At 42.6% G+C, this 19,606-nt stretch overlaps 1 protein-coding gene across 1 annotated transcript in view; it reads left to right on the forward strand.

Moving 5' to 3' along the window:
* Positions 1-3,598: 3,598 nt before the first annotated feature.
* LOC139260830 (cilia- and flagella-associated protein 95-like) overlaps positions 3,599-19,606 on the forward strand; it is a 68,449-nt gene continuing 52,441 nt past the window's right edge. The window contains exons 1-3 of the mRNA XM_070877041.1: positions 3,599-4,242; positions 7,140-7,254; positions 17,883-18,001. Coding sequence (XP_070733142.1) covers positions 4,148-4,242; positions 7,140-7,254; positions 17,883-18,001 — 329 coding nt within the window. The 5' untranslated portion in view covers positions 3,599-4,147. The remainder of the gene's footprint in view (positions 4,243-7,139; positions 7,255-17,882; positions 18,002-19,606) is intronic.

Raw genomic sequence — 19,606 nt, forward strand, 5'->3', positions numbered from 1 at the left:
TGTGATTAGGTGGATTATGCAAAGTTCAGCATGGATTTTACAAAGCACTCTCAAAATTCCAGTTGGGGACAAATTGCTTATTCATTGGTCATGTTATGCAAACTTTAGATTCACTGATTACCAGCGAGGCCTCAAATTTATTATAGATAAGGGCACAGATTTTCATATGGCACAAGGTCACTAGAACTGGCCTAAATGGTTTGACCACAAATATATATATATTTTTCCATTTAATTTTAAACAGAAAATCAGTTGAACTGGTGGAAAATGCAAATTTTTTCTTAGATTTTTAAAATTCATTTATGGGATGTGGGTGTTGCTAGCAAGGACAATATTTATTGCCCATCCCTTATTGCCCTTGAGAAGGTGGTGGTGAGGCCGTGTGGTGAAGGTACTCCCACAATGCTGTTAGGGAGGGAGTTCCAAGATTTTGACCTCGTGACGATGAAGGAACAGCGATATATTTCCAAGTCAGGATGGTGTGTAACTTGGAGGGGAATTTGGAGGAGATGGTGTTCCCTTGCACCTGCTGTCTTTGTGGGCAAAAGTTTCAGGTTTGGGAGGTGCTGTCGAAGAAGCCTTGCTAGTTGCTGCATCTTGTAGATGATACACACTGAGCCACGATGCGCCAGTGGTGGAGGAAGGAATAGAAACATAGAAACATAGAAATATTGAAAATAGGTGCAGGAGTAGGCCATTCGTCCATTCGAGCCTGCACCGCCATTCAATAAGATCATGGCTGATCATTCCCTCAGTACCCCTTTCCTGCTTTCTCTCCATACCCCTTGATCTCCTTAGCCGTAAGGGCCACATCTAACTCCCTCTTGAATATATCCAATGAACTGGCATCAACAACTCTCTGTGGTAGGGAATTCCACAGGTTAACAACTCTCTGAGTGAAGAAGTTTCTCCTCATCTCAGTCCTAAATGGCCTACCCCTTATCCTAAGACTATGTCCCCTTCCCCAACATCGGGAACATTCTTCCCGCATCTAATCTGTCCAGTCCCGTCAGAATCTTAAACGTTTCTCTGAGATCCCTTCTCATCCTTCTAAACTCCAGTGAATAAAGACCGAGTTGATCCAGTCTCTCCTCATATGACAGTTCAGCCATCCCTGGAATCAGTCTGGTGAACCTTCGCTGTACTCCCTCAATAGCAAGAACGTCCTTCCTCAGAATATTTAATTTAATGTATAATTTTAAAAAGTTACTGTATATTAGTCATTTTATGTAAATAAAATACTTATTATAGTTTTAAGAAATTTGATTAAATTAATGATACACCTTCAATACGAAAACTTTAATTTTATGCAAGCAGTAATATATAAGAACATAAGAAATAGGAATAGGAGTAGGCCATACGGCCCCACGAACCTGCTCCGCTATTTAATACGATCATGGCTGATCCGATCATGGACTCAGGTCCACTTCCCTGCCCGCTTCCCATAACCCCTTAATCCCTTATCGGTTAAGAAACTGTCTATCTCTGTCTTAAATTTATTCAATGTCCCAGCTTCCACAGCTCTCTGAGGCAACGAATTCTGCAGATTTACAACCCTCTGAGAGAAGAAATTCCTCCTCATCTCAGTTTTAAATGGGCGGCTCCTTATTCTAAGATTATGCCCCCTAGTTCTAGTCTCCCCTATCAGTGGAAACATCCTCTCTGCATCCACCTTGTCAAGCTCCCTCATAATCTTATACGTTTCGATAAGATCACCTCTCATTCTTCTGAACTCCAATGAGTAGAGGCCCAATCTCCTTAACTTTTCCTCATAAGTCAACCCCCTCATCTCCGGAATCAGCCTAGTGAACCTTCTCTGACTTACCTCCAAAGCAAGTATGTCTTTTCGTAATTATGGAAACCAAAACTGCACGCAGTATTCCAGGTGTGGCATCACCAATACCCTGTATAACTGTAGCAAGACTTTCCTGCTTTTATACTCCATCCCCTTTGCAATAAAGACAAGATTCCATTGGCCTTCCTGATCAATTGCTGTACCTGCATACTAACCTTTTGTATTTCATGCACAAGTACCCCCAGGTCCTGCTGTACTGTAGCACTTTGCAATTTTTCTCCATTTAAATAATAACTTGCTCTTTGATTTTTTTCTGCCAAAGAGCATGACCTCACACTTTCCAACATTATACTCCATCTGCCAAGTTTTTGCCCACTCACTTAGCCTGTCTATGTCCTTTTGCAGATTCTTTGTCTCCTCCTCACACATTGCTTTTCCTCCCATCTTTATATTGTCAGCAAACTTGGCTATATCACCTTTACACACATTTTTATTCTAAAAGTAACATTTTAAAAACATTGTATTGATCGTTTAGTGTATATAAAATCATTATTAGGAGCATAGCAACAGGAGGAAGCCATTCAGCCCCTCGGGCCTGTTCTGCCATTCAATGAGATCATGGCTGATCTGTATCTTAAAGTACTGATTGCCTTATTATAGTTTTAAGATATTTGATTATATTAATATGATACACCTTTATTGTGGGAAAACTTTATTTTCTACACACAATAAATTATCACATTTATGCACATTTTATAAGAAAAGTAAAATTTTAACAAGTGACTATATTAGTTATTTTGTGGAAATGAGATACTTATAGTTTTAAGATTATTTGTTTATTAATATAAACAAATTTGATTATATTAATATGCTCAACCTTAACTATGGAAAATGTATTTCTACAAACAGTAAAGTATGGCCTTTAGTTATATCTAAAATGTACACAGACTAATTGTAATTTGCAGCCAACCCTTCAATTGGGAAAATAGTTCGGCTGCAGGTCGGCCTTGCGGAGAGATCCAGGTTACGGATCACCAGTGTGCACCTCCCCAAGCGGCCATAGCAACCGCTATGTGCGCAGGGTTTTGTTATTTGAGTGCCAAACGACCTTTGTTTCAGTGACGTTTATTTCTTGTGATAAAACTCACACCTGGTGCCGTCGTAAGCACAACGTAAAGGGGCACTACTTTGCAGTGTGAGCTGCCTGCTCACTTGGTCCCAGGCCACGTTGCTCATTAAAGTGGAAGCCCAGCAACTGAGAGAGAGAGATAAGAGACAGAGAGAGAGATAACAGAGAGAGAGAGAGAGATAGGAGATAACAGATAACAGAGAGAGAGAGAGAGAGAGATAGGAGATAACAGATAACAGAGAGAGAGAGAGAGCGAGAGAGAGAGGTAAGAGGCAACTGAGAGAGACAACTGAAAGAGATAGGATACAACTAAGAGAGATAGAACGGAGAGAGATAGAACGGAGAGATACGAGACAACTGAGAGGGACAGGAAGGAGATAAGAGAGAAACAGGAGACAACTGAGAGAGGGAAATAGGAGAGTTACAGATAACTGACAGAGAGATAGAGATAGAACTGACGGAGAGGTAAGGAGGCGGAGCTAACTGACGGAGGTAGAAGGAGGAATAGAGATGACTGGCAGAGATAAAGATAGAGATAACTGACACGGAGGTAAAAAGGAGAGATAGCGATAAACAATAGACGGATAAAATAATAAGCAGAGGCACCATTCAGAAGGAGCTAAAAGAGTGCGATAAAGCCACCTTTCAGAGGGAGATAACAGGAGACAGATAGAAAAAGGCAACAGATAGCTACACCAACTGAGAGGGTAACATTAAAAGAGAGAGGTAGCCAACATTGAGACAATTAAAAGAAAGTAAAGAGGCAAAACAGAATGTGACGCCAAAGGGAAATGAATTGAGAGGCTCAAAGTAAAAGAGAGTGAGACAGAGAGAAAGCAAAATAGTATTATTGAAAGCCACAGTGGTAAAGATATCCGACAGAGTAAGGAGAGAGTGAAAGCTAGCTAACATACGAGGCAGAGGAAGCACCTGAATAAAAAAGAGCAACCAGGAGAGACAAAAGTAAAGGGAAGATATGTAATGGGAAAGAAGGAGTGAGAGGAATAAGCAGTTCAAAAGCGAGGTGAGAAAGGGCATGTTTAGGTAAAGGGGAAAGGGATTAGTGAGGTAGCGAGGCAAAAGTCAGCGTGAGTGAAGTGAGACAGAGCGCGGAAGGGCAATAAGAGGGTAGACCAGTGGATGGTATTTGAGTGGGAGTAAACTAACCGGAAAAAAGATCGTGAGGCAGACGGGTGAAGACAAACAGTTGGAACAGGAGGCAAATGGACTGTGCAGTTGACTATCTAGATCGTAAAGGCTCTCTTGGACTCCGGTCAACTCAAAAGACGTACAGCAGGCCTGTGCTGGTCTGCAACTGGTAAGTGATTAACACCTGGAAACACTTTATTAAACTTTGAATAGCCTTTTTCTATGTAAAGATGATATTAACGTCAGCAGCAATTTTATTGTTAAATCAGCAGTGAGAATTTGTGGGACGCTGCAGCTCTGTGTTTCTTGGTGCATGGTTACAGTAATCCCTGGGGGCATTGGGAGGTCGGTGGGCGGATTGACGACTCACCTCCCGGGGCACGGGGACAGGCAAGTTGGGCTTATAAAGCAAAACATGGAAGGTTTGGCGAGAGAGAGAGAGAGAATGGAGGAGGCAGGCTGTGTGTTGTTAATGTTGCTCGTCCATAACCACTGTTTCTGTTTATTGGGCCATAATTTGCTGTCAAAATAACGGTGAGGCTAATGGCGCGCACTGTTATTTAAGCACAAATGCTACAGCAACTTCTGGCGAGGGACAGATGTTAAACTGAAATATCTAAAAGTTGTTGTGCCGATAGCCTCGCGAAAACAACATCACGCTGCCTGCCTCACCATTGACATGCATTGAATGGCGTGAAGTTGCTGTTTTTGCGCGGTAGATACAGACTAAACTCGCCACAGAAAGTGAAGCCTTGTCCATTCCAGTCTAAGTGCCGTTATAACGACGTGATAGGCGTTAATTACTGCCAGTCAACCCCTCTGGCACTGAAAATTAACTATTACAAAGTGTGGAGTTTCATTCCTTCAGCTTTTAATGGAGATTTTCAAAATATTAAATTAAAAAAAAACTTTTTCTTTCTGTCTTTTTTCTCGCTCTCTCTTAATCCAATCTTTCTTTCCCTCTCTTTCGGTTTCTGGACCTGATTTGACTTAATTCACCCTCTCTAATTTTCACCTTCCTTCTCCGTCCTTGCACTATTTATTCCTCAACCCTTCAATCTAATTGGTTAAGGAGATGCCCTGTTGCTTTCCCTGTTCACTCAGGTCTCTGATGCCACGGTGTCCTCGGTTCAGTGTTATCACCTTGTACTTTCAGCAACTTGCCACGCGACAAATGTAAAAACCTAAACGTGCAAGGGCAAGTCTAACTAATGGCAGATGTCCTGCTACAGCAAATTAAGGCCCATTATTAAACAACAAGAAGAATAAGTTGCATTTATATAGCACCTTTTAATGTAGTAAAATGTCCCATAAGCGAGTAGCAAAAAAAGACACCAAGCCACATAAGGAGAAATTAGGGCAGGTGACTAAAAGCATCGTCCAAGAGGTAGATTTTAAGAAGCGTTTTAAACGAAAAAAAGAGGTAGAGAAGGCAGAGGCGTTTAGGGAGGGAATTCCAGAGCTTAGGGCCTCGGCAGCTGAAGGCACAGCCGCCAATGGTGGAGCGATGGAAATCGGGGATGCGCAAGAGGCCAGAATCAGAGGAGCGCAGAGACCTCGGAGGGTTGAAGGGTTGAAGGAGGTTACAAAGACAAGGAGGGGGCAATGCCATGGAAGGATTTGAAAAAAAGGATGAGAATTTAAAAATTGAGGCTGAGCCTGAAATTCTGCAGGTGGCGATCTAGCTACACTGTGATTGTGCCCTACAGTGCTCTCCAGGCACTGCCCCTGCTAGAGTTTGTGGAAGAGCACCTGATTTATAATGCACAGCCAGATACAGGTACAAGTGACCATTTGTGCATGGTGCCTGACTGCCCATGCAGCAATAACAACATACATTTATATAGCACCTTTTAAAGATAGTAAAATGTCCCATGGAATTTCAAATCCCACCATGTCATGGAGAATTTGAATTCAGTTTAGAAATAGGTATGGCAATGAATAGCCAGATTCAGAAAAAGTGAAGCTGTTGGATTATAGTAAATCCCTACCTGGTTCACTAATGTCCTTTAGGGAAGGAAACCTTACCATCCTTACCGGGTTGGGGTCCATATGTGACTTCAGTCCCAAACCAAAATGGCTGACTCTTAATTGCCCTCTGAAAGTGAGCCCCTGCTCACTCCATTCCTCGTTGCCCCTGTTCAGGTCAATTAGGGATGGGCAACAAATAACGACCTTGCCAGCGACACCCACATCCCAAGAATTAATTTTTTAGAAACCTGTTTCGATGCACAGTCAGTGGGGCCATACAGATGTTTGTGGTGCCAACATCTGTCGCAGGTTACACTGCATCGCATCAAATGCTTTTGGGATGTTGACTCAGGACACCTCTGTGACTTCAGTCATCTGTCCTCAGTGCTCCAGGTTGATCCTCAGTGCCTCCAAGTGAGTGTGATACTCATCTGGCATATTCTATTCAAAATAGGGCACCAGCGATCACAGGCTTATGAGCCGGATTTTGACTGTGATGGACCCTCTGCTCCTGAATGTCAGATCCACTTTCATCTCTTGACTCCTTTGGCATTGTGAGAGTCATGTATGAACAGAAGCCACTGAATAAAAAGACTGCAAGGAAGGGGTTCAGAGAGAGAGCAACCAGATAGTTCACCTTGGCTGCTCTTGTGAGGATGTTCAATTTTTTCCTGCACTTGCAAAGGAATCCTGGGATTCACTGCCTTCGCCACTTCTCTCCACAAAATGTGTACTACCTTCTTGCAGGTCTCCAAGCCCCTGAGCCCAAACAGAATGTCCCACCTGTTCTTGCTCTGTTAAAAGAAAGCCTTTCGCAACCAAAGCAATTTACAGCCAACAAAGTACTTTTAAGTGTAGCCACTGCTTTAATGTAGGAAATGTGGCAGCCAATTTGCATACAGCAAGATCCCATGAACAGCAATGTGATAATGACCAGATAAATGATAATGACCAGATAATCTGTTTTAATGATGGTTGGCTGAGGGATAAATATTTGTCCAGGGAGAACTTGCCCTGCTCTTCTTTGAAATAGAATTTGGATGCAATGCTCCAGCAGAGGCCTAACCAGTGATGTCATAATTTTTTTCTCTGCAGGTACCAGCACAGGGAGGCGGAACCTAAGGATTATGATGTAGATGCACTTCAACAAGGACAGCGAAAGAACTTACACCGCTCGGCGTATAAGCGGCTTTCAAATCTTCCTGATGGAGTAAGCAATTAATTTGAATTATTAAATAAGCAAATGAAGTGAGGTTTCTATTTTGAAATCTATATTTAACTTTAACCTTGGACTGAAATGCCCAAGAGATATCACTGGTATCAAAGTACATCTTGACATAGCCCATTTTATTTGATGGATTTGACAAAAGTCTAAACTAAGTGATAACAGCTAGTAGGAGACTCCTGATTACAAACCAGCCTACTCAAAGAGATTGAAAATGTTTCCCCATTTTAACAATAACCTTGAAGATGCAATGAAACTAATATTGTTTGCAGTTCTTGGATTATTAGAGAATAAATTGTTGCTTTGGAGGTAACTTTACCTCCAATTTTTCCTCCTGTGACTCAGTGGGTAGCACTCGAAGGTCGTGGTCATGGGCTCAAGCTCCATTCCAGAGACTTGAAAACAAGTCAGGAAGGGCCGTCTTTTGGGTGGGATGTTAAACTGAGGTCCCGTCTTCCCTCTTGGGTGGATATAAATTATCCCATGGCACTATTTCAAAGACGAGCAGAGGGAGTTATCGCCGGTGTCCTGGGGCCAATATTTATCCCTCAATCAACATCACTAAAAAACACATTATCTGGTCATTATCACATTGCTGTTTGTGGGATCTTGCTATGCACAATCTGGCAGCCGCATTCCCTACATTACAACAGTGACAATACTTCAAAAGTATTTAATTGGTTGCAAAGCTTTGAAACGTCCAGAGGTCATGAAAGACGCTATAGAAATGCAAGTCTTTGTTGCCAACCAGCCAGAAATAGAAACATTCTTGAGAAATAGCTCCTGATTCAGTTTCTAAACATTTATCATTTCTCAAAGTTGAGCTGCCTTTGCTGTGAGCATCCATCCACATTGATTCCGTGTTTTTTTTTACCTCTTGTTCTTCGTTGGATGAACTGTACACCGCACCTCAGCAACAATATATTGGCTTTGGAGGGGGTGCAGTGCAGATTCACCAGCATGATGCCGGGGCTGATGGGTTAAATTATGAGGGCAGGTTGCACAGACTGGGCTTGTATTCCCTCAAGTATAGAGGATTAAGGGGTGATCTAGTCGAAGTGTTTAAGATGATTAAAGGAATTTGATAGGATAGGTAGAGAGAAATGATTTCCTCGCGTGGGGAGTCCAAAACAAAGGGGAATAACCTTAAAATTAGAGCTAGGCCATTCAGGGATGAAGTCAGGAAGCACTTCTTCACACAAAGGGGAGTGGGAATCTGGAACTCTCTCCCCCAAAAAGCTGTTGAGGCTGGGCGGGGCGGGATCGCCGTCAATTGAAAACTTCAAAACTGAGATTGATAGATTTTTGTTAGGCTAGAGGATTGAAAGATATGGAGCCAAGGCAGGTAGATGGAGATCAGTCATTATCTAACAGAAAGCTGAAAGAGGCTCACTAGGCTGGATGGCCTACTTCTGTTTCTATGGGCTCAATTTTCCCCAGTGCCATTTTTTGGCGTATTTCAAGAGTTATGCCCGTTTTGTTTGGCCCTGACTACTTAAAAAAAATAACTTGCATGTTTCCCCATTCTAATTTTTGAAATTGGTGCTGCGCAGCCTGTCCTTTAGCTTCATGGAGTAGAGCCTAATGTCTGCACCCAAAAAACGATGCCCCCTCTTCTGCGCATGCGTGAAAAAAAAATGACGTTTTTTACGTGACTGCGCATGCCCGGTCTGTATTCGGCCATTTTTAAAGAGCCAATTCTGTGTGAGAACTTTAATTCTCAGTGGAAAAATCAGAGCTGCAATATGCAACGTGGCTCAAGGACCAAGAATTTCTCACAGGACGAAGTGGAGGCACGAGTTACTGTAATTGAGGCCAGATGGCTCGAGCTGGACACCAGCAGAGATCACATAAAAATTTAACCAAAAGAAATTAAGAAACGCTGGAACCAACTTGCAGAAGATTACTGTGCGATGGTGATCACCCCAAGGTCTGGAGGCCAGTGCAAAAAGAATTGGCAGGACCTTGGTCAAGTAGTTAGAAACATAGAAACTTAGAAAATAGGTGCAGGAGTAGGCCATTCGGCCCTTCGAGCCTGCACCACCATTCAATAAGATCATGGCTGATCATTCACCTCAGTACCCCTTTCCTGCTTTCACTCCATATCCCTTGATCCCTTTAGCTGTAAGGGCCATATCTAACTCCCCCTTGAATATATCCAATGAACAGGCATCAACAACTTTCTGTGGTAGGGAATTCCACAGGTTAACAACTCTGAGTGAAGAAGTTTCTCCTAATCTCAATCCTAAATGGCTTATCCCTTATCCTTAGACTGTGTCCCCTGGTTCTGGACTTCCCCAACATCGGGAACATTCTTCCTGCATCTAATCTATCCAGTCCTGTCAGAATTTTATATGTTTCTATGAGATCCCCTCTCATCCTTCTAAACTCCAGTGAATAAAGGCCAAGTCGATCCAATCTCTCCTCATATGTCAGTCCAGCCATCCCCGGAATCAGTCTGGTGAACCTTCGCTGCACTCCCTCAACAGCAAGAACATCCTTCCTCAGATTAGGAGACCAGAACTGAACACAATATTCAAGGTGAGGCCTCACTAAGGCCATGTACAACTGCAGTGAGACCTCCCTGCTCCTATACTCAAATCCCCTAGCTATGAAGGCCAACATGCCATTTGCCTTCTTCACCGCCTGCTGTACCTGCATGCCAACTTTCAATGACTGATGTACTATGACACCCAGGTCTCGTTTCACCTTCCCTTTTACTAATCTGACGCCTTCGTGCGGGCAGTCTTAGAGTAAGATAAAGGAGAGATGGGTGCAGCCTTTCTTTGCTGCTGCTGCTGCTGTTGTTGTTATTATTGTTGTTACTGTTGTAACTGTTCTCAAATTAAAAGTTTTTTATAAGTGATGTAAATTTACAAGTTTAAAAGTTTGTAAGTGATCTTAAAGTTTGTAAGTAATCTTAACTGAAAACTTTAAAGTTTGACACAAGAATATTTTTATTTAAGTTAAGTACAAAGAAGTGTTAAACTTTTGAATAAAATATATTTTAAATTATAACTGAATCATTTCCATTATTTGTTCCATTAACACAACACATTACGGAACAGGTCCAGGCAGTAAACATGGTCCATGTGGAATAGTTGCTGCTGAGCCTTCAGGCAGCAAAGCGTTTACTGATGAGCTGCTGGTGCAAGGCTCGAGCAATCATTAAAGGGGCACGTTGCCCCACCCTCCTCCGCCGTCGTGCTCCTGAAGGCTCTGTGCCTCAATGCGAGAAGTATTCGTAATAACTGGATGAATTAACTGCGCAGGCAGCTATTAATGAATATGATATAATTGGGATTACGGAGACATGGCTCCGGGATGAACAAGGCTTGGAACTCAACATCCAGGAGTATTCAACATTCAGGAAGGAAAAAGAGGCGGGGTGGCGTTGCTGGTTAAAGAGGAAATCAACGCATTAGTAAGGAAAGACATTAACTTGGACGATGTGGAATCTGTATGGGTAGAGCTGCGGAATACCAAAGGGCAGAAAACACTAGTGAGAGTTGTGTACAAACCCAAACAGTAGTAGTGAGGTTGGGGACAGCATCAAATAAGAAATTAGGGATGCGTGCAATAAAGGTACAGCAGTTATCATGGGCGACTTTAATCTACATATAGATTGGGCTAACCAAACTGGTGGCAATGCGGTGGAGGAGGATTTCCTGGAATGTATTAGGGATGGTTTTCTAGACCAATATGTCGAGGAACCAACTAGAGGGCTGGCCATCCTAGACTGGGTGATGTGTAATGAGAAAGAACTAATTAGCAATCTTGTTGTGCGAGGCCCCTTGGGGAAGAGTGACCATAATATGGTAGAATTCTTTATTAAGGTGGAGAGTGACACAGTTAATTCAGAGACTAGGGTCCTGAACTTGAGGAAAGGTAACTTCGATGGTATGAGACGTGAATTGGCTAGAATAGACTGGCGAATGATACTTAAAGGGTTGACAGCGGATAGGCAATGGCAGACATTTAAAGATCACATGGATGAACTTCAACAATTATACATCCCTGTCTGGAGTAAAATAAAATGGGGATGGTGGCTCAACCGTGGCTTACAAGGGAAATTAGGGATAGTGCTAAATCCAAGGAAGAGGCATATAAAGTGGCCAAAAAAAGCAGCAAACCTGAGGAATGGGAGTAATTTAGAATTCAGCAGAGGAGGATAAAGGGTTTAATTAGGAGGGGGAAAATAGAGTATGAGAGGAAGCTTGCTGGGAACATAAAAACTGACTGCAAAATCTTCTATAGATATGTGAAGAGAAAAAGATTAGTGAAGACAAACGTAGGTCCCTTGCAGTCAGAATCAGGCAAATTTATAATGGGGAACAAAGAAATGGCAAACCAATTGAACAAATACTTTGCTTCTGTCTTCACAAAGGAAGACACAAATAACCTTCTGAAATACTAGGGGACCGAAGGTCTAACGAGAAGGAGGAACTGAAGGAAATCCTTATTAGTCAGGAAATTGTGTTAGGGAAATTGATGGGATTGAAGGCCAATAAATCCCCGGGGCCTGATAGTCTACATCCCAGAGTACTTAAGGAAGTGGCGCTAGAAATAGTGGATGCATTGGTGATCATTTTCCAACAGTCTATCGACTCTGGATCAGTTCGTATGGACTGGAGGATAGCTAATGTAACACCACTTTTTAAAAAAAGGAAGGAGAGAGAAAACGGGTAATCATAGCCCGGTTAGCCTGACATCGGTAATGGGGAAAACGTTGGAATCAATTATTAAAGATGAAATAGCAGTGCATTTGGAAAGCAGTGACAGGATCGGTCCAAGTCAGCATGGATTTATGAAAGGGAAATCATGCTTGACAAATCTAGAATTTTTTGAGGATGTAACTAGTCGAGTGGACAAGGGAGAACCAGTGGATGTGGTGTATTTGGACTTTCAAAAGGCTTTTGACAAGGTCCCACACAAGAGATTGGTGTGCAAAATTAAAGCACATGGTATTGGGGGTAATGTAGTGATGTGGATAGAGAACTCGTTGGCAGACAGGAAGCAGAGAGTCGGGATAAACGGGTCCTTTTCAGAATGGCAGGCAGTGACTAGTGGGGTGCCGCAGGGTTCAGTGCTGGGACCCCAGCTGTTAACAATATACATCAATGATTTAGATGAAGGAATTGAGTGTAATATCTCCAAGTTTGCAGATGACACTAAGCTGGGTGGCAGTGTGAGCTGTGAGGAGGATGCTAAGAGGCTGCAGGGGTGACTTGGACAGGTTAGGTGAGTGGGCAAATGCATGGCAGATGCAGTAAAATGTGGATATATGTGAGGTCATCCACCTTGGTGGCAAAAACACAAAGGCAGAATATTATCTGAATGGTGACAGATTAGGAAAAGGAGAGGTACAACGAGACCTGGGTGTCATGTACAGCAATCATTGAAAGTTGGCATGCAGGTACAGCAGGCGGTGAAGAAGGCAAATGACATGTTGGCCTTCATTGCGAGGGGATTTGAATATAGGAGCAGGGAGGTCTCATTGCAATTGTACAGGGCCTTGGTGAGGCCTCACCTTGAATATTGTGTTCAGTTTTGGTCTCCTAATCTGAGGAAGGACATTCTTGCTATTGATGGAGTGCAGTGAAGGTTCACCAGACTGATTCTCGGGATGGCAGGACTGACATATGAGGAGAGACTGGATTGACTGGGCCTGTGTTCACAGGAATTTAGAAGAATGAGAGGGGATCTCATAGAAACATATAAAATTCTGACGGGACTGGACAGGTTAGATGCTGGAAGAATGTTCCCGATGTTGGGGAAGTCCAGAACCAGGGGTCACAGTCTAAGGATGAGGGGTAAGCCATTTAGGACCGAGATGAGGATAAACTTCTTCACTCAGAGAGTTGTTAACCTGTGGAATTCTCTACCGCAGAGTTGTTGATGCCAGTTCGTTAGATATATTCAAGAGGGAGTTAGATATGGTCCTTGCGGTTAAAGGGATCAAGAGGTATGGAGAGAAAGCAAAGAAGGGGTACTGAGGTGAATGATCAGCCATGATCTTATTAAATGGTGGTGCAGGCTCGAAGGACCGAATGGCCTACTCCTGCACCTATTTTCTATCTTCAGGTATTTGCACGGCTTCTTCGTCCTCCTCCTCTGCATCTTCCTCCTCATCATCAGCCACTCTCACCTCAGGTGGGTCTTCCACTACCAGCTGCTGCTGCCTCATGATGGCTAAGTTATGCAGCATGCAGCACACAACAGTGAACTGACGGACAATCTCAGGGGAGTATTGCAAGTAGCCTCCAGAATGGTCCAGGTATTGGAAATGCTGCTTCAAGATGCCATTGGTCCTCTATGTTGTATTCCTGGTCAGCTTCTGTCCGGGTTACGCGTCGGGGTGCCATGAGCCAGGTGGTGAGGCTGTACCCTTTGTCTCCCAGCAGCCAGCTCTGCCCTTGTGGATGCTGCTGAAACAGATATCGCACTATCGCATAGGATGAATGCATCATAAGTGCTCCCAGAGTATCTCGCATCTACTGACATGATGCAATGCATGTCATCACAGACGAGTTGCACATTCACGGTGTGGAAGCCTTTTCTGTTCCTGTATATCTCGGAATCCTCCAAAGGTGCTCACAAGACGATGTGGGTACAATCAATATACCCCTGTGCCTTTGAGAAGCCAGCAATCCTGGAGAAGCCCACAGCCCTTTCACACATTGCCTGGGCAGTCATGGGGAACTTTATGTAGTCATTCCTCCAGGCATATAGTGCCGCAGTCACCTGCCGAATGCATATATGCGTTGCATGTTGAGAAATGGCGCACACATCCCCAGTTGTGGCCTGGAATGATTCAGATGCATAAAATGAAAGTGCAGCTGTAGCCTTTACTTCAACTGACAAAGCAGTCCTCCTGACGTTTCTCGGTTGCAGATCTGCTTTTACTAACTCACAGATCTCGGTTACAACTTCTTTGCGGAAACGCAGCCTTCTCACACAGTCTGCATCGCTCAGGCCTATCTCGATATACCCGATTTGTGTAAGGCCTCCTGCCCATCATCCTACATGCCCTGAGGTTAAAGTAGACTGGGAACACAGACTAAACGGTGGCACAATTGAGGAACAGTGGAGGACTTTTAAGGAGTTCTTTCATAGTGCGCAACAAAAATATATTTCAGTGAAAAAGAAGGGCAGTAAGAGAAGGGATAACCAGCCGTGGATAACCAAGGAAATAAAGGAGAGTATCAAATTACTCCAAGGTAAGTGGGAAACTAGAAGATTGAGAAAATTTTAAACGACAGCAAAGAATGACTAAGAAAGCAATAAAGAAGGGGAAGATAGATTATGAATGTAAACTTGAGCAAAACATAAAAACAGATAGTAAAAGCTTTTACCGATTTATAAAACGGAAAAGAGTGACTAAAGTAAATGTTGGTCCCTTAGAAGATGAGAAAGGGGATTTAATAATGGGAAATGTGGAAATGGCTGAGACCTTAAACAATTATTTTGCTTCGGTCTTCACAGTGGAAGACACAAAAACCATGCCAAAAATTGCTGGTCACAGGAATGTGGGAATGGAGGACCTTGAGACAATCACTATCACTAGGGGGGTAGTGCTGGACAGGCTAATGGGACTCAAGGTAGACAAGTCCCCTGGTCCTGATGAAATGCATCCCAGGGTATTAAAAAAGATGGCGGAAGTTATAGCAGATTCATTCGTTATAATCTACCAAAATTCTCTGGACTCTGGGGAGGTGCCATTGGATTGGAAAGCAGCAAATGTAACGCCACTGTTTAAAAAAGGGGGCAGACAAAAGGCAGGTAACTATAGGCTGGTTAGTTTAACATCTGTAGTGGGGAAAATGCTTGAAGCTATCATTAAGGAAGAAATAGCGGGACATCTAGATAGGAATAGTGCAATCAAGCAGTCGCAACATGGATTCATGAAGGGGAAATCATGTTTAACTAATTTACTGGAATTCTTTGAGGATATAACGAGCATGGTGGTAGAGGTGTGCCAATGGATGTGGTGTATTTTGATCTCCAAAAGGCATTCGATAAGGTGCCACAAAAAAATAGGTTACTGCAGAAGATAAAGGTACGCGGAGTCAGAGGAAATGCATTAGCATGGATTGAGAATTGGCTGGCTAACAGAAAGCAGAGAGTCGGGATAAATGGGTCCTTTTCAGGTTGGAAATCGGTGGTTAGTGGTGTGCCACAGGGATCGGTGCTGGGACCACAACTGTTTACAATATACATAGATGACCTGAAAGAGGGGACAGAGTGTAGTGCAACAAAATTTGCAGATGACACAAAGATTAGTGGGAAAGCGGGTTGTGTAGAGGACACAGAGAGGCTGCAAAGAGATTTAGATAGGTTAAGCGAATGGGTTAAGGTTTGGCAGATGGAATACAATGTCGGAAAATATGAGGTCATCCACCTTGGGGGAAAAAAAACAGTAAAAGGGAATATTATTTGAATTGGGAGAAATTACAACATGCTGAGGTGCAGAGGGACCTGGGGGTCCTTGTGCATGAATCCCAAAAAGTTAGTTTGCAGGTGCAGCAGGTAATCAGGAAGGGGAATGGAATATTGGCCTTCATTGCGAGAGGGATGGAGTACAAAAGCAGGGAGGTCCTGCTGCAACTGTACAGGGTATTGGTGAGGCCGCACCTGGAGTACTGCGTGCAGTTTTGGTCATCTTACTTAAGGAAGGATATACTAGCTTTGGAGGGGGTACAGAGACGATTCACTAGGCTGATTCCGGAGATGAGGGGATTACCTTATGATGATAGATTGAGTAGACTGGGTCTTTACTCGTTGGAGTTCAGAAGGATGAGGGGTGATCTTATAGAAACATTCAAAATAATGAAAGGGATAGACAAGATAGAGGCAGAGAGGTTGTTTCCACTGGTCGGTGAGACTAGAACTAGGGGGCACAGCCTCAAAATACGGGGGAGCCAATTTAAAACCGAGTTGAGAAGGAATTTCTTCTCCCAGAGGGTTGTGAATCTGTGGAATTCTCTGCCCAAGGAAGCAGTTGAGGCTAGCTCATTGAATATATTCAAATCACAGATAGATAGATTTTTAACTAAAAAGAGAATTAAGAGTTATGGGGAGCGGGCGGGTAAGTGGAGCTGGGTCCACGGCCAGATCAGCCATGATCTTGTTGAATGGCGGAGCAGGCTCGATTGGCTAGATGGCCTACTCCTGTTCCTAATTCTTATATTCTTATGTTCTTATTAATGTTGGGGAATTCCAGAACCAGGGGTCACAGTCTAAGGATAAGGGGTAAGCCATTTAGGACCGAGATGAGGAGAAACTTCTTCACCCAGAGAGTGGTGAACCTGTGGAATTCTCTACCACAGAAAGTTGTTGAGGCCAATTCACTAAATATATTCAAAAAAGAGTTAGATGTAATCCTTACTACTAGGGGGGTCAAGGGGTATGGCGAGAAAGCAGGAATGGGGTACTGAAGTTGCATGTTCAGCCATGAACTCATTAAATGGTGGTGCAGGCTCGAAGGGCCGAATGGCCTACTCCTGAACCTATTTTCTATGTTTCTATGTTTCTATGTTTCTATGAGGTTCCTCATGCAATGATGTCCAATCAATCGTCTCCTTCGCGGTACAATTATGCAAAGCGCTTGCATGAGGTATGGCATTGTCAATATTGCCCCCTTAATTAAATTGTAGCTTTGCAAGAAGCTCAAAACAGCAGAACAAAGGACTTCTCTCCCCAAGGTCGACGCCCTAGTATGGAACACACCCAGGTTTGCGTATACGCAATAGGCTTGCTTAGAACGGGAAGCTAGGCATTCAATGAAGACATTTGGGACAACGAAGTCTAATGCAATTCTTTAATTTTAGACTTTTTTCAAAGTACCACTCCACCACCGACCAGATGCCCCCCCACCCTCCCTCCGGGCTTCTTTTGAAGCTACTGTATGTATAAGGGTTCACATCCCTTCAGTTCAGCTTCCACGCGCGCCCCCCCCTCCCCCCAGGCTTCTTTTGAAGCCGAGCCCTGAGCCCCTATGTCCGGGCGAGGGAACGATTCTGCCGGCCGACGCTCTGACCCTCGAGCCCAGTGAGGAGACAGATGTTCAGTGGTGCCGTGGTACTTTGAAAAAAAATCAAAAATTAAAGAATTGCATTCGACTTCCATTTTCTTCCTTTTCACTTTGAAAAAAATTAAGCTTCATGATGCATATTCTTTGCCTTCTTGACTCCCTCCAAAACTTCACCTAAAAACAATGGCATCCTGCTGTGCCGATTTTTTAATGTGCGCTGCTTTTTCTTAAGTGCCCAGAAGGTTCCAAGGAAAAATGTAAGTTGGCCAAACTTGCTTAAATGTGAAAAACTGGCGCACACATCAGGTTACGACGCAAAAAAAACTAACCTAAAAAAATCGTAACTAGCTGAGTTATGCTGGCGCAGGGACTTTGGGGAAACTTGGATATTCTAATTTGCTGCAAAAAAAGTGCCGCACGCCAAAAAAAGGCGCAGATAACTGGGGAAAATTGAGCCCTATGTCTGCTGAGCTGCATTAATGCCGAAATTGGGGTTTAGTAGGGATTTTGTTGGGTCTCTAGTTATTCCAATGCTAGGAAGAGGCACGTGAAATTAATAGCTGACCACTTTTAATTACAGGATTGGAGTACCACAACGGAGTCGGTTATGTCTCAAATTAATTTAAAGGATGATTATCGACTAAGGGAAAAAAAAGCAATAATGGATCAGAAAACAGTTTTAAAAGAATTTTTCAAGAGGTAAGTCGTTATGAGAACATAAAGGTTGACTGATTTCTTAAAAAAGTAATGTTTCTTGAAATCTTTGAGTGTAATTATCTATGTTGCAAAATTAAAAACACTATTAGAAGATTTACATGCTTTATGATGCATTCTTGTTGTCAAGATATTTGAAATATTCTTATTAAATTATGAGGGCAGGTTGCATAGACTAGGCGTGTAGTTACTTGAATATAGAAGATTAAGGGGTGATCTAATCGAGGTGTTTTAAGACGAGTAAAGGATTGGATAGGGTAGCTAGAGAGAAACGATTTCCTCTAGTGGGAGAGTCCAGAACAAGGGGACATAACCTTAAAATTAGAGCTAAGCTGTTCGGGGGTTAAGGCAGGAAGCAATTCTTCACACGAAGGATAGTGGAAATCTGGAACTCTCTTCTCCCAAACACTTGTTGAGGCTGGGTGTCAAATTAAAATTTCAAAACTGAAATTATAGATTTTTGTTAGCCAAGTTTATTTAGGGATACAGAACCAAGGTAGGTGGATGGAGTTAAGATACAGATCAACCATGATCTAATTGAATGGCGGAACAACCTTGAGGAGTTAAATGGCCTGCTCCTATGTAGTAGGAGTTCCTATGTGCTAATATTCCTATTTGCCTTCCATTGTTTAAAATATTGTGCCCATGCAGATGAGGGATTTTGGCACTGGGAGTTTTTATTTTGACCATCTGATGAGCATATGACACTTATAAAAACCAATAGCCATGCTAAAGAAATCTGCATCGGTAAAGAGAAATCTACTTAAAGAGTGAGAAATTTACAAAATATAGTTATGGAGTGCATTCTCTTTCACCTTTTGATGTAATAGCCATTACAGAGACATGGTTGCAAGGTGACCAAGGTTGGGAACTAAATATTCCAAGGTATTTGACATTTCGAAAAGACAGACAGAATGGAAAAGGAGGGGAGTAGCCCTGATAATAAAGGATGGCATGAGGACACTAGTGAAAAAGAATCTTGGCTCAGAAGATCAGGATGTAGAATCGGTATGGGTGGAGATGAGCAATAACAAGGAGCAGAAAAAATAGTGGGAATAGTTTTTAAGGCCCCAAAACAGTAGTTATACCGTTGGAAAGAGTATTAATCAATGAATAATAGGAACTTGTAACAAAGGTAATACAATAATCATGGGGTTTTTAATTTTCATATAGACTGGGCAAATCAAATTGGCAAAGGTAGTCTGTAGGATGAGTTCATGGAATGCATTCAAGACAATTTGTTAGAACAATGCATCATGGAACCAACCAGGGAACAGGCTATTTTGTATTATGTAATGTGACAGGCTTAATTAGTAATCTCATAGTAAAGGATCTTCTGGGGAAGAGTGATCATAATATGATAAAATTTCACTGAGTTTGAGAGTGAAATACTTCAGACGGAAATGAAAGTCTTAATTTAAAATAAAGTCAAATGCATAGGTATGAGGGTGAGTTAGCTAAGGTAGATTGAGAAACTAGATTAAAGGTTTGACAGTAGATAAGCAGTGGGAAACATTTATAGATATATTCCAAAATTCTCAACGAATATACTTTCCATTGAGAAATAAAAACTCCATGGGAAAAGTGATC

This window comes from Pristiophorus japonicus, chromosome 1, assembly GCF_044704955.1.
Source record: "Pristiophorus japonicus isolate sPriJap1 chromosome 1, sPriJap1.hap1, whole genome shotgun sequence".
Taxonomy (NCBI): Eukaryota; Metazoa; Chordata; class Chondrichthyes; family Pristiophoridae; genus Pristiophorus; species Pristiophorus japonicus.